Here is a 14956-nt window from a genome sequence, read left to right as displayed (position 1 = left end):
TATGATTTTTTTAATGTGTCTTTGGATTCGATTTGCAAGTATTTTGTTGAGGATTTTTGCGTCTACATTCATTACGGAGATTGGCCGGTAGTTTTCCTTTTTTGTAGCATCTTTGCCTGGTTTTGGTATTAGACTGATGTTAGCTTCATAAAATGAGTTAGGTAGTGTTCCATTTTCTTCAATGTTTTGAAAGAGTTTGAGTAAGATTGGTGTCAGTTCTTTCTGGATAGTTTGGTAGAATTCCCCTGTGAAGCCATCTGGCCCTGGGCATTTATTTGTGGGAAGATTTTTCATGACTGAGTGGATCTCTTTGCTTGTGATGGGTTGATTGAGGTCTTCTATTTCTTCTCTGGTCAGTCTAGGTTGTTCATATGTTTCCAGGAAATTGTCCATTTCTTCTACATTATCCAGTTTGTTGCCATACAGTTGTTCATAATATCCTCTTATAATTTTTTTAATTTCCTCAGGATCTGCAGTAATGTCACCTTTTTCATTCATTATTTTGTTTATATGGGTCTTCTCTCTTTTTGATTTTGTCAGTCTAGCTAGGGGCTTGTCAATCTTGTTGATCTTCTCAAAGAACCAACTTTTGGTGATATTTATCCTCTCTATTGTTTTTTTGTTCCCTATGTCATTTATTTCTGCTTTAATCCTTGTTATTTCTTTTCTTCTACTTGGTTTAGGATTGGTTTGCTGTTCATTTTCTAGCTTCTTCAGGTGATCCATTAGTTCTTTGACTTTGGCTCTTTCTTCCTTTTTAATATATGCGTTTAGTGCTATAAATTTCCCCCTCAGCACTGCTTTAGCTGCATCCCATAGGTTTTGGTATGTTGTGTTCTCATTTTCATTCGTCTCTATATATTTAGCAATTTCTCTTGCTATTTCTTCTTTAACCCACTGATTGTTTAGGAGTGTGTTGTTTAACCTCCAGGTATTTGTGAATTTTCTAAGCCTCTGATGGTTATTGACTTCTAATTGTATTCCATTGTGATCAGAGAATGTGCTTTGAATAATTTCAATCTTTTTAAATTTATTGAGGCTTGTTTTATGTCCCAGCATATGATGTATTCTGGAGAAAGTTCCGTGAGCACTAGAAAAGTATGTGTATCCTGGTGATTTGGGATGTAATGTCCTGTATATGTCTGTTAAATCTAATTCATTTATCAGATTGTTTAGGTTTTCAATTTCCTTATTGGTCTTCTGTCTGGTTGATCTATCTATAGGAGAGAGTGATGTGTTGAAGTCTCCCACAATTATTGTGGAAACATCAATTGCTTCCTTTAGTTTTGCCAGTGTTTCTCTCATGTATTTTGTGGCACCTTGATTAGGTGCATAGACATATACGATTGTTATTTCTTCTTGTTGAATTGCCCCTTTTATTAGTATGTGGTGGCCTTCTTTGTCTCTCAAAACACCCCTGCATTTGAAGTCTATTTTATCTGAGATTAATATTGCTACACCTGCTTTCTTTTGGCTGTAGCTTGCATGAAATATTTTTTTCCATCCTTTCACTTTCAGTTTCTTTGTGTCCCTGTGTCTAAGATGAGTCTCTTGTATGCAACATATTGATGGTTCATTTTTTTTGATCCATTCTGCGAATCTATATCTTTTAATTGGGGAGTTTAATCCATTTACATTCAACGTTATAACCGTGAAGGCATTTCTTGAATCAGCCATCTTATCCTTTGGTTTATGTTTGTCATATTTTTCCCCTCTCTCTATTAATATCCTTTATTGTACCCATACCGAATCTCTTTAGTACTGAACCTTTCTCCAAGTCTCTCTGTCCTTTCTTTGTTTCTCTGTCTGTAGGGCTCCCTTGAGTATCTCCAGTAGGGCAGGTCTCTTGTTAGGAAATTCTCTCAGCATTCGTTTGTCTGTGAAAAATTTATGCTCTCCCTCAAATTTGAAGGAGAGCTTTTGCTGGATAAAGTATTCTTGGCTGGAAATTTTTCTCACTCAGAATTTTAAATATATCGTGCCACTGCCTTCTCGCCTCCATGGTGGCTGCTGAGTAGTCACTACTTAGACTTATGCTGTTTCCTTTGTATGTGGTGAATTGCTTTTCTCTTGCTGCTTTCAGAACTTGTTCCTTCTCTTCTGTGTTTGACAGTGTGATCAGTATATGTCTCGGAGTGGGTTTATTTGGATTTATTCTATTTGGAGTTCGCTGAGCATTTATGATTTGTGTATTTATGTTGTTTAGAAGATTTGGGAAGTTTTCCCCAACAATTTCTTTGAATACTCTTCCTAGACCTTTACCCTTTTCTTCCCCTTCTGGAACACCAATGAGTCTTATATTCGGACGTTTCATATTATCTATCATATCCCTGAGGTCCATTTCGATTTTTTCAATTTTTTTCCCCATTCTTTCTTTTATGCTTTCATTTTCCATTCTGTCATCTTCGAGGTCACTGATTCGTTGTTCAACTTCCTCTAGTCTTGTACTATGAGTGTCCAGAATCTTTTTAATTTGGTCAACAGTTTCTTTAATTTCCATAAGATCGTCTATTATTTTATTTAGTCTTGCAATGTCTTCTTTATGCTCTTCTAGGGTCTTCTTGATATCCTTTGTATCCCGTACTATGTCTCATTGTTCATCTTTAGTTCTTTGAGTTGCTGCTCTAGGTGCTGTGTTTCTTCTGATCTTTTGATTTGGGTGCTTGGGCTTGGGTTATCCATATCGTCTGGTGTTTTCATATGCTTTATAATTTTCTGTTGTTTTTGGCCTCTTGGCATTTGCTGAACTTGATAGGGTTCTTTTAGGATTTGTAGACCAATTGAAGTCCTTATCTCTAATTTATCAGATCTACAGCTTTGTGGAGTACACTTTCTTTAACTAACCAGCAGGTGTCGTCCACGAGCCACCTGTTCTCCACAAGCCAGTTCTCCCCTGCTTAGCCTTTTTGGTGAGTGGGGGAGTGAGTCTTGTGGGGTCCAATTGGTGTACCAAGCTTGCATGTGTAGTTGGTGTTGCCTGCCCTATATATGGGGTGTGTTTCTGGGCAGTCAGGGAGGGGGGGTGGCCCTAACAATCAAATCTCCCTGGTGATCCTAGAGTTTTAAAGCTGCTGCAATAGTCTAATCCTTCAGTTCAGTCCTGCCACAGTTTGTCTCTGCCACTGACCCACAAGTCCTTGGTATTGGCGTATGGCTCCTGAGACTTGCAAGTGGGCCCCTCTTCCAGGCTGTGCACCCCAGGTCCTCTGTTGAGGGATGACTGTGCTATGTCACAGGTGAGTGCCGCCCCCCCAGGGCAGTTCTGGGCTGCTGGGCTGTGTAGGGAGGCTCCCAGTCTGCTGAATTGATGGCTGAATGGGGCTTTGTTAATTCACACTGCTCCACCTTCCCAACTCTGGGACAATCAGCTGAGGTTGCAGGGAAGGCTAATGTCCACGCCCAGTTTTGTGGTGTGTGCCTGTTATTTGAAGCACTTCCGTCACACTGGGTTGTCTGGGGCAGCTCTGGGCTATGGGGCTGGTGATGGGCAGGAGTGTTTCCTGTCCACCAGGATGATGGCTGTGAGCGGACACCGCCCTTTTCTTGGGAAGTTGTGGTGTTTAGTGAATTTTCTCAGCCACTGGATTATTGCCTTTTGTCTCAGAGCTCTCTTAGTTCTGCTCTTGTCTTGACCTGCCCAAATTGTAAGTCTTTGAAGCTTTCTGTATTGGGCTTCTTAGAGTAATTGTTTTAGAAAAAGAAAAAAGGGTTAAAAAAAAAAAAGGGCCCTTCAGAGAGATCTAATGGGTTATTGAAATGCTAAGAAACAAAGCAACCAGGGCCATTAAGGAAAGGTCCAAAGGGCAGAGAGATCAGCTTTTCTTCGGGATTTGCATATGCGCCTCAGGGCCTGAGCTCTGCCCTTCCCCTTTCTATGTTCACCAGAACTCCAAAAATCCTCCGCTTTTATTTTGGAGTTTTTCGTGTTGTTTTTTTTTCCTATGCCTGTCTCCTCTCTGCTGGGCTGGCTGCTCTCAGATTCTCTTGTGTCTGGTCTCAGTCTATCTATGGTTGGAGTTTGGATGAGTAGAATGAGTTTCCGATAAGGGCTGCCACTGCAGTTCTCCCTTCTTCCCGGAGCTGACAGCCCGTCCTCCCACGGGACTGAGCCTGGCAGGGAGGGGCGCGGGTCCCCTGGCCGCAAAAACTTACAGATTTCGCTGATCTCAGCAGTTCCACGTTTTCATGAGTGTTGTATGAAGTATGCCCAAAGTCAGATTGCTCTGTGGTGTCCAGTCCACTCAGTTCCTGGCTTTCTACCTACTTTCCTGGAGGAGTAACTAAAACATACAGCTCAGCAGTCCGCCATCTTGCCCCGCCTCTCAATCAATCAAGTTTATTTTAAATTTGCTTTCTCAGACAACAGGACACCTCAATTTAAAATATGTTCATGTTAAAAAAATGTTCATTCAACAAGTTCAATGTAAGATTAAGGTTAAACTACAACATATTTGGCTCAAAAGGCAGCATTCAACTTATCTTAAATCACAAAGTCTGGAGCCTCAAAAGAAAAAGTCTTCACAAACATCCCTGAGTGGTTTGGTTATCCACCCTTAGATATTTACTGAGAATGGAAGCTCAAACCTTGAAAGCAGCCTAGGTATTCTTTTGCTGGACAGTTCTAACAATACAGAGAATTCTTCTTTATGCTATATTTAAATAATCTACCTTCCTTCAGCTTTTATCTACTATCAGTAGCATGCACCTGTCAAATCATAAGACAGATTAAGTCTTTTATATCGTAATCTTGTAAGTACTTCAAAATAACCATTAAGTCACTTTTTAGACTTTTCCTCTCCAGGCTAAATTGAGTTCTCCCAACCACTGTTCATATGATATGCTCCTAAACTTAATTTTCTCTTACCACCACTTCCTGCAAAAGCCAAACATTTAAAACAAACGGTTTGCAACATAGCACCACCTTCCTGTAGGAATATGTAGGACATATATACATCCTAGAAGGTTTACTACAATAGTCAATCAATTCTCACAAATCAAAATATGCATTTTTTCCCCAAAATAAAAACAAACTATGCAAGTAAATGTTTTATTCCTACTGCGAAACCAGGCTAATTGTAACAAACAAAAACAACTGAATATAGAACATTTAAAATTTTTAAGCAATCATATTCCTACATGTTAATATTCTTTCTTCAAGAGACTGACTAGAACTAAAGAACTGAATCCTTGTCAAAAAATATGACTTTAAAAATATATACATATATGCAAACAGTAGTAATCTACAAAAACAATTTTTGGTTGCAAAAAAATATGCTGATTTGCCCAGGACTGTTGAAAAATGGGTATGCTAGAGAATAACCAGCTTATCCTAGCTTTTCACTTTGTTAAACTTCAACATGGTTTTAATTAGTATTGAACTACCCTAAAAAAAAGGATGCTGAACCCTGCATGGGAAATATAAAAATCATTTACTATTCTATATATCTTTGATTATTCATTGTTACATTGAGATGGGGGACTATGTATTACATATTTTGCTTTAGTGAAACTTCACTAATTAAGGACTACCAGTGGTTGTAAGAGAAAAGGTCACTTATGAATTATATATCATAAAAAGAAGTTTAATGAGTACACAGTGATTGGATTCAAGTTTCTAGATCCTGAGAACACTAAAATCAAACCTAGGAAAGGTCTACTTCCTTAAATGGCCAGGAATAATTTGTAGTTCGTAAATCAAAGGACTCAATCAAGAATAAGCTGGCAATAGTCTGAAACACTTAGTCTTTGAGTTTTAAATGTCTTATGTAAATACCATGTTAATTTCCTCACTAAGGCATTTCTGGAAAATAAAATGTTTGGGATTTAGGTTTCCAAAGAAGAGTTAATCTTTCCTTCATATCTAAAATGCACTCACAATCCCCAAATGAAGAAAAACAAGTGGACATTTGGTTACCATCCACTCTTACCTGGAACCCACTTAATTTCCATTTCCATGTTGTTTTCTTTGCCTTTCGTTTCTTTTTCTTGAATACCTTGCAAAAGCTGCCTATATTTAGCAATTTGTTCTTCATCATCTTTTTGACTTTTCTTTGTCTTCCCACCATCCTCTTCATTGATTCCATCATCACCTAACCCCCCGAAAAAAATTCAATTATATTTAATACACAGGAACAATTCACTTCTAACTCAAGTGTTAGATTTCACGTTTACTCCAAAGATGTTTTTAGACATATTGCAACAATAGAATATTGAAATCAGACTTAAACAATTCTATTCTTATGTATACCCTGGGTCTCCTGCTTCCTACTAAGCAACAAGAGAGCAGGAATAGTATTTTATTCCTCTTTATATCCTCCACCATCCAGTACATTGTCTTTAAAATCTTATGTTCAAGCATGGTACTGGCACAAAGATAGACATACAGATCAATGGAATCGAACTGAGAATTCGGAGATAGACCCCCAGATCTATGGCCGACTGATCTTTGATAAGGCCCCTGAAGTCAATGAACTGGGTCATAAAGGTCTTTTCAACAAATGGGGCTGGGAGAGTTGGATATCCATATCCAAAAGAATGAAAGAGGACCCCTACCTCACACCCTATACAAAAATTAACTCAAAATGGACCAAAGATCTCAATATAAAAGAAAGCACCATAAAACTCCTAGAAGATAATGTAGGAAACATCTTCAAGACCTTGTATTAGGCGGCCACTTCCTAGACTTTACACCCAAAGCACAAGGAACGAAAGAAAAAATAGACAAATGGGAACTCCTCAAGCTTAGAAGTTTCTGTACCTCAAAGGAATTTCTCAAAAAGGTAAAGAGGCAGCCAACTCAATGGGAAAAAATTTTTGGAAACCATGTATCTGACAAAACACTGATATCTTGCATATATAAAGAAATCCTACAACTCAATGACAATAGTACAGACAGCCCAATTATAAAATGGGCAAAAGATATGAAAAGACAGTTCTCTGAAGAGGAAATACAAATGGCCAAGAAACACATGAAAAAATGTTCAGCTTCACTAGCTATTAGAGAGATGCAAATTAAGACCACAATGAGATACCATCTCACACCGGTTAGAATGGCTGCCATTAAACAAACAGGAAACTACAAATGCTTGAGGGGATGTGGAGAAATTGGAATTCTTATTCATTGTTGGTGGGACTGTATAATGGTTCAGCCACTCTGGAAGTCAGTCTGGCAGTTCCTTAGAAAACTAGATATAGAGATACCCTTCGATCCAGCGATTGCACTTCTCGGTATATACCCGGAAGATCGGAGAGCAGTGACACGAACAGATATCTGCACGCCAATGTTCATAGCAGCATTATTCACAATTGCCAAGAGATGGAAACAACCCAAATGTCCTTCAACAGATGAGTGGATAAAGAAAATGTGGTATATACACATGATGGAATACCACACGACAGTAAGAAGGAACGATGTTGTGAAACATATGACAACATGGATGAACCTTTAAGACATAATGCTGAGCGAAATAAGCCAGGCACAAAAAGAGAAATATTATATGCTACCACTAATGTGAACTTTGAAAAATGTAAAACAAATGGTTTATAATGTAGAATGTAGGGGAACTAGAGATAGAGAGCAATTAAGGAAGGGGGAACAATAATTCAAGAAGAACAGATAAGCTATCATGGGTAAATTTAATGTTCTGGGAATGCCCAGGAATGACTATGGTCTGTTAATTTCTGATGGGTATAGTAGGACCAAGTTCACAGAAATGTTGCTATATTAGGTTACTTTCTTGGGGTAGAGTAAGAACACGTTGGAAGTAAAGTAGTTATCTTAGGTTAGCTGTCTTTTTCTTACTCCCTTGCTATGGTCTCTTTGAAGTGTTCTTTTATTGTATGTTTTTTTTTTTTAATTCTTTTTTAATTTTTTTTATTTTTCATACAGCTGATTTAGAAAAGAAAAAAGAGTTAAAAAAAAAAAAAGGAAAAAAATATGCAGAGCCCTCTTGAGGAGCTGGTGGAGAATGCAGGGATATTGGCCTGCCCTACCTCGATGGTTGCTAACATGCCCACAGACATAGGGGACTGGTGGTTTGATGGATTGAGCCCTCTGCCACGGAATTTGCCCTTGGGAAGACTGTTGCTGCAAAGGAGAGGCTAGGCCTCCCTATAATTGTGCCTAAGAGCCTCCTCCCGAATGCCTCTTTGTTGCTCAGATGTGGCCCTCTCTCTCTAAGCCAACTTGAAAGGTGAAATCACTGCCCTCCCCGCTATGTGGGATCAGACACCCAGGTGAGTGAATCTCCCTGGCAACGTGGAATATGACTCTGGGGGAGGAATGTAGACCCGGCATCGTGGGATGGACATCATCTTCTTGACCAAAAGGGGGATGTGAAAGGAAATGAAATAAGCTTCAGTGGCAGAGAGATTCCAAAAGGAGCTGAGAGGTCACTCTTGTGGGCACTCTTATGCACACTATAGACAACCCTTTTTAGGTTCTAATGAATTGGGGTAGCTGGTGGTGGACACCTGAAACTATCAAACTACAACCCAGAACCCATGAATCTTGAAGACAATTGTATAAAAATGTGGCTTATGAGAGGGAACAGTGGGATTGGGGGGGCATAGGGATCACACTCCCGTTTGTTTAGTTTGTGGATGGATGAGTGGAAAGGTGGGGGAAGGAAACAAACAAACAGACAAGGGCATCCAGTGTTCTTTATTACTTTAGTTGCTCTTTTTCACTTTAATTATTATTCTGGTTATTTTTGTGTGTGTGGTAATGAGGGTGTTGGGGTTTGATTTTGGTAATGAATGTACAACTATGTAATGGTACTGTGAACAATCAAATGTATGATTTGTTTTGTATGACTGTGTGGTATGTAAATATATCTCAATAAAATGAATAAAAAAAAATCTTATGTTCAATAAAAGGAGGCTGAATATTGTTAAATGAACTTGGTATATGAATTTCACTGTTCAAATACCAAGTTTGATGGTGAGCAAGCATGCTTACTCTCAGGATCTTGTTAACGTATTAAGAAAAAAACCAGATAAATCAGGAGTTAATTCAATTAATTCCCCTGTGTGGAAAAATACTCACTTTTCCATTTCCTAATTTCATAAAAATAATTACAATACAAAGAGAGCAGTACAAAATTCACGGGCAACAGATCCCAAAGAAAGATAATCCATGAAAAGTTTGTTTGCTCTCTATTCTCACTGTAATTCTTCAAGTCAAAAACATAAATTAAGAACCTAGATTTAATGCAAAACATAAAGACTTATTGAGTTGACCGAACATCCCAGTAAAGGAAAATTTAGAAACAGCATAATGAAGACCCTCTCTTCTATAAGCAATGGCTAACTGGTCACTAAAAATGTCTGACATAATTAAGCATTTATCTGTGAAACATCAATGGTAACCTACTGTCTTTACATCTTAAAAAAGGTACTATGGGAATAAATTGGTTAAATTAATATTTTTGTAGTTTTTTCCCCCTAAATGAATAAAAAATGGTCCAGGACATTTTTTCCATCCTATCACACTTACACGTTTTCAGTCAAACAGCTGAAATTCATTTTTTTCCTGTTTGTGCTTTGTGCCACAATAATAATGTTGGATGGAATTCTGTCATGTATCCCATAATTCAATGGATAAAACATCAGGAACAAATTACCAAAATGGCAATGTATTTCTTTCTATTAAAAGCTTACTTCTAAAAACATAATTAGAAGCAAGCTCCTTCCAGGTTGAAATTTTAGTGGTAAGTCTCTGAAGGCCTACTTGAAATTGATTTTTCCAGTACTAAAATTTTACTTTCTGAGGCTCTAAAATGTGGATAACTCATGTAGGTCTGTTTTCTTCAAATCAAAGACAATACTTTTTGAAAACCTTAATATTATCTAAGGAATAAAAAAATACTTCTAGCAGTAAGAAGATCTCTTCTAAACAACATCAGAAACATCTAGTAACTCTAAGGATTCAAATATACTAATGTGTGTACTAAAGGTACTAAACTACAGAGTAAAGTAAGCTGCAATCAATTAAAATATTGGAAAAAAATGCACCCTTTAAAAAACTTACTTAGTATACTTTAGCAGTAATATGCTAAACAGTTTGTGTACATATCTCAGTATTTTCAGCCAAGAGGCAGGTACTATTATGATTTTCCTTTCACAGCTACAGAAAGAAAGGCATAAGGAACTGAGGAAACTTAATCTCTCTAACTTTACTACGTGAAGTCAGGATTTGAAACCAGCATACCCAAATTCTTAACAAGAGTGTATTGAAAAATGAATGCTTATATTTTTTCACAATGTTAGCTGCCCTAATGTCAACAGTTATCTTTAAATCTAGTTCAGATCTCCCAAACCAATCAAAGAAACCTATTTGCAAAATCTGTACTCAATATTCACAAGCATACATGAAATGTATCTTTCTTTCCTTTATCTTAAAGCTGCTAGTGAAGGAAAACTATCCAGAATTTTCCAAAAAGCACTAAATAAAGGCATAGGACTAAAAAGGAAATGTAGATAGGAAACTACTATGTCTTTCTCCACAGCTATGGGGAAAGGCCATAAAGACCATTTGTAAAAGAACCTGGCTGTCCTATGCCTGCAGAGAAGTAAAATGGTCACTCAATTTTTTACATGCCAAAAAAATATAATAAGCAACAGTCACTGAGGCCTTAAAAAAATGTGAAAGCTTTTGTGCCCAACATAACTACCATTGCAAATCACACACTTTTTCAAAGACTCTTCAATACTTAAGCAATTATGTGGATTTATAAATATGAGATATCTGCACAAAGAAACTAGAATGATTAAACATGATTTTCCATTCCATGTGTAGAACACAGTTCAAGAGCAGTGTTTTATGAAAAACTCAGAAAAATGAAGCAATATCTTCAGTAGCCTAAAAGAAAAACTGATAGGCCAATTATATGGTCTAAGAAAATCAGGGTTTAATGAGCTTGTGGTAATATTAAAAAACATTTTAGGATTTATTTAATTTGCAATTTGGACTATCAGATGATACTCATACAAAAGTAAAAGCAAAAAGACAGCAATGAAAAAATTTAAGCTAAAAGTTTAAGTGAGGAAAATCATTCCTACCAATTTAAAATACTTGTATCTATGCTTAAACATTACGGTTCTTTATTTGCTGTCAAATAAACCTCTGTTGGGGACTGAATCATGTCTCCCACAAAAGGCATGTTCAGGTCCCAACCCCAGGTCCTATAGATGTGAACCCATTTGTAATTAGGACCTTAGAAGGACCGAGGATCGCCAGTAGCCAGTTCCAGAATGCCACTGTCTTCCAAGAGAAAGAAAGCACCACCTCGCTGAGACCTCAATTTTGGCTCAAAACAGTAAGCCAATAAATTACTGTTTTTTAAACCAACTCAATGCATGGTTTTTGTTTTAGCAGTCAGGAAACTAAACAACCTCTAACTCATGGTTTTGCATGACTGTGTTTTTTTCTATTAGATAAGAAGAATGAAAGTGTCAGGGTATTGGGCAGACACTATCAATCAAAAACTGACATGAAATTATAATGAAGCAACCAAATTTCCAGGGACAGATCCAGCACAGAAGAAAATATGGGGTTTTATGGCTTTAGTTTTTTTTGAAAAATGAGTTATTTTAAGCAAACAACATGTGAAAATCTAAAATACACCACTAATCATTTCAATCATCAAATTAAAAACAAAAGTAAAGATAAAAATATCCGAGAACTTCTATTTCTATCAATGGCAGTCTAGGTCAACCTTTTCACTGAGGATATCCAGCTGGATAAAATATTAAATTTTTTTTTAAAAAACCTCAAAAAGATTTCTTAAAAAAAAAGGGAAGAAAAGAAAAGAATAAAAGAAATCTTCAAAGAATTGACAAGTTAGTGAGGAATTACCAAGCCAAAATCAAGGAGAAAGAAGCAGCAGAGAGATGATCCCAGAATTGGAGACCTCTTTTGTCCAGAGAGCTTTTCCTCCTCCACAAAAAAACAGCTTTGAAACCCAACTATAGTTTCTGGCAGCTTTGCAGGGCCAAAAGAAGACAGAAGTTAAAGGGACTCAGAAGAGGCATACTCTCAGTATGCAAGGGTCAACCAGAAGTAAACTAGCCTTCAGGCAGAGGTGCTCCACCTGTAGAGTCCAGGAAACCTCAAACCTTACACTTGGAGTAAAGTGGTTCCAGACTGACCAAAGTAAATGAAAACTCTTTCTGATGAAAAGACATTCTCATCTAAGACATCAAATTGTTCCTACAAATAATTTTTCAATACCACAACCAGCACACAAAGCTGACCAGGCACACAAGTAAACAAGACAGACTATCTTGTAGAAATAATAAAAACCAACCTGGAAAGACTTGAAATATTGAAATTTTCAGACACAGACTATAAAAAATCATGCTTAGTCTGCTTATGGACATAAGAGAGTCTTGAAACTATCTGCAGTGAGTAGAAAACTATAATAAATGATATTGTTAATTTGAAAAATAACCACACAGGACTTCTAGAAATGGAAAAATAAAAAAACAAGCATTAAGAACTCAATGGATATGTCTACTAGCAGGTTCAACACTGATGAAAAGAGAATTAGTGAACTGAAAGATAGGAGAAAAAAATCAATGCACCACAGAGAGATAAGAGATAAAAAATATAGGAGAGCAACAACATGGAAAATACAGTGAAAAGATCTAACATATATTTAACTGGTATTTCAGAAGCAAAGGAGAGAGCAAATCTGAGTAGATAATGGCTGGGAATATTCCAAAACTGAGGAAAGATACCATTCCACAAATTCAAGAAGCTTGACATACCCCAAGCATAATAAATAAAAAGAAACCTTTACATTACAGTAAAGCTGCAAAAAGATAAAGATCAAAGAGGAGGAGAAAACTAAAAAAGCTGTCAAATTAAAAAACAGACCTTGAGAAGACTGAAAAAGTTAGACTGATAGCAGACTTCTCAAGAATAATGAAGCCAGAAGTCAGCAGAATGTCAGCTAAGGCAGACAAAGAGACTGCCAATCTAAAATTTGTTACCAGTGAAAATATCCTTCGTAAATGCAGGCAAAATAGGACATCTTTAGACAAACTAAAACTCAAAGAGAGTTTGAGACCAGTGGACACTTACTACAGGATATTCTCAAGGATGTAATTAAGGCAGAAGGAAAATTATCTCAGACAGGATGTATAAGACTTCAAAAGGAAAAAGGTAAAATAAGTAGGGAAGCAAAAGATATGAAAAGACAGTTCTCTGAAGAGGAAATACAAATGGCCAAAAAACACATGAAAAAAATGTTCAGCTTCACTAGCTATTAGGGAGATGCAAATTAGAACTACAATGAGATATTATCTCACACCAATTAGATTGGCTGCCATTAAACAAACAGGAAACTACAAATGCTGGAGAGGATGTGAGAAATTGGAGCTCTTATTCATTGTTGGTGGGACTGTATAATGGTTCAGCCACTCTGAAAGACAGCCTGGCAGTTCCTTAGAAAACTAGATATAGAGTTACCCTTCGATCCAGCAATTTCACTTCTCAGTATATACCCAGAAGATCTGAAAGAGTGACACGAACAGATACCTGCATGCCGATGTTCATAGCAGCATTATTCACAATTGCCAAGAGATGGAAACAATCCAAATGTCCTTCAACAGATGAGTGGATAAACAAAATGTGGTATATACACACGATGGAATACTACACGGCAGTTAGAAGGAAAGAGGCCGTGAAACATATGACAACATGGATGAACCCTGAAGACATAATGCTGAGCAAAATAAGCCATGCACAAAAAAAGAGATTGTATGTTACCACTAACGTGAACACTGTGAGAAATGTATAATAAATGGTTCATGTTGTAGAATGTAGGGGACAGCAATGACAGCAAATAGTGAAGGGGGAACAATAATCTAATAAGAACAGATGAGTTATGGAGTGTAAACTTAATGTTATGGAAATGCTCAGGAACGACTATGGTTTGTTAATTTCTGGGGAGTACGGTAGGAACAAGTCTGCAGAAATGTAGTTATTTTAGGGTATTTATTTTTCTTATTTCTTTGTTGGGTTATAGTCTTTATTATCTTGGGGTCTTTGTTTTGGTTTTGTTTGAAATGCTTTTTTATTGTTTGTTTTTAATTTTTTGATAAAGTTAAAAAATACAATGAATGAGTATGGAAAAAAAAGTAAATGAACAACAGGGGGAAGAGGGGAATGGATGTTTTGGATGTTCTTTTCTATTCTAATTTTTATTTTATCTTTTGGAGAATGAAAATGTTCAAAGATTGTGGTGATGAATGCACAACTATATGATGATTCTATGAACAACTGATTGTACACTTTGAAGGACTGTATGTTATGTGAATATATCTCAATAAAATTTCACTTAAAAAAAGAAAAAAAAAGTAGGGAAAATGTGGGTAAATCAAAATAAAGGGGAGAATAAAATAGAAACATTAAATAGTTAGAATTATAATACCCAATAGCACGTAAGTTGTTCTGAGATTGTATTGTCCAGGAGGGTAAAAATATTAATTTCCATTAGACTTTAATAAGTTAAGGATGCAAACTATAACTTCTAGGATAATAACTAAAGAACAGAAACAGAGAGTCTATTTTCCAAGTTAAAGAGGTACAATGGAATGTAAAAAATATTCCATCAATCCAGAAGAAGCACACACATACTTAAAAAAAGGGAGGGATATAAAGTATTTTAGCAGTTAAGAGCTTGTGTAACTATAAAAATAAGGACAAGTCTAAAGAAAATACTTTAAAAATTTCAAACTTGCACAATAATACTGTGCATTTGAGTATGCTTTACAGACAGTAAAAATTAATTTGGTTCCCCCTTTAAGCTAAGGCCCCAAATGCATTTCAATTAACAAGTCTCATTTCGGCATCTAAATGCCTAAAAATGAAGAGCGCCCACTCTATGACACCCCTGAAGATGGAGAAAGAGATTAAGTAAGAGGAAGGGGTAGCAATAGACAAGGTAAG

The 14956-nt window shown here is 36.6% G+C and overlaps 1 protein-coding gene across 2 annotated transcripts in view; it reads right to left on the bottom strand.

Moving 5' to 3' along the window:
• Positions 1 to 14956, bottom strand: part of ESF1 (ESF1 nucleolar pre-rRNA processing protein homolog) — an 86609-nt gene that overhangs the window by 47268 nt on the left and 24385 nt on the right. For both annotated transcript variants that reach the window (XM_037811843.1, XM_037811844.1), the window contains one exon: positions 5928 to 6089. In XM_037811843.1, the coding sequence (XP_037667771.1) occupies positions 5928 to 6089 (162 nt within the window). The remainder of the gene's footprint in view (positions 1 to 5927; positions 6090 to 14956) is intronic.

Source organism: Choloepus didactylus, chromosome 19 (assembly GCF_015220235.1).
Source record: "Choloepus didactylus isolate mChoDid1 chromosome 19, mChoDid1.pri, whole genome shotgun sequence".
NCBI lineage: Eukaryota > Metazoa > Chordata > Mammalia > Pilosa > Megalonychidae > Choloepus > Choloepus didactylus.
This window is presented reverse-complemented; position numbering and strand designations above follow the sequence as displayed.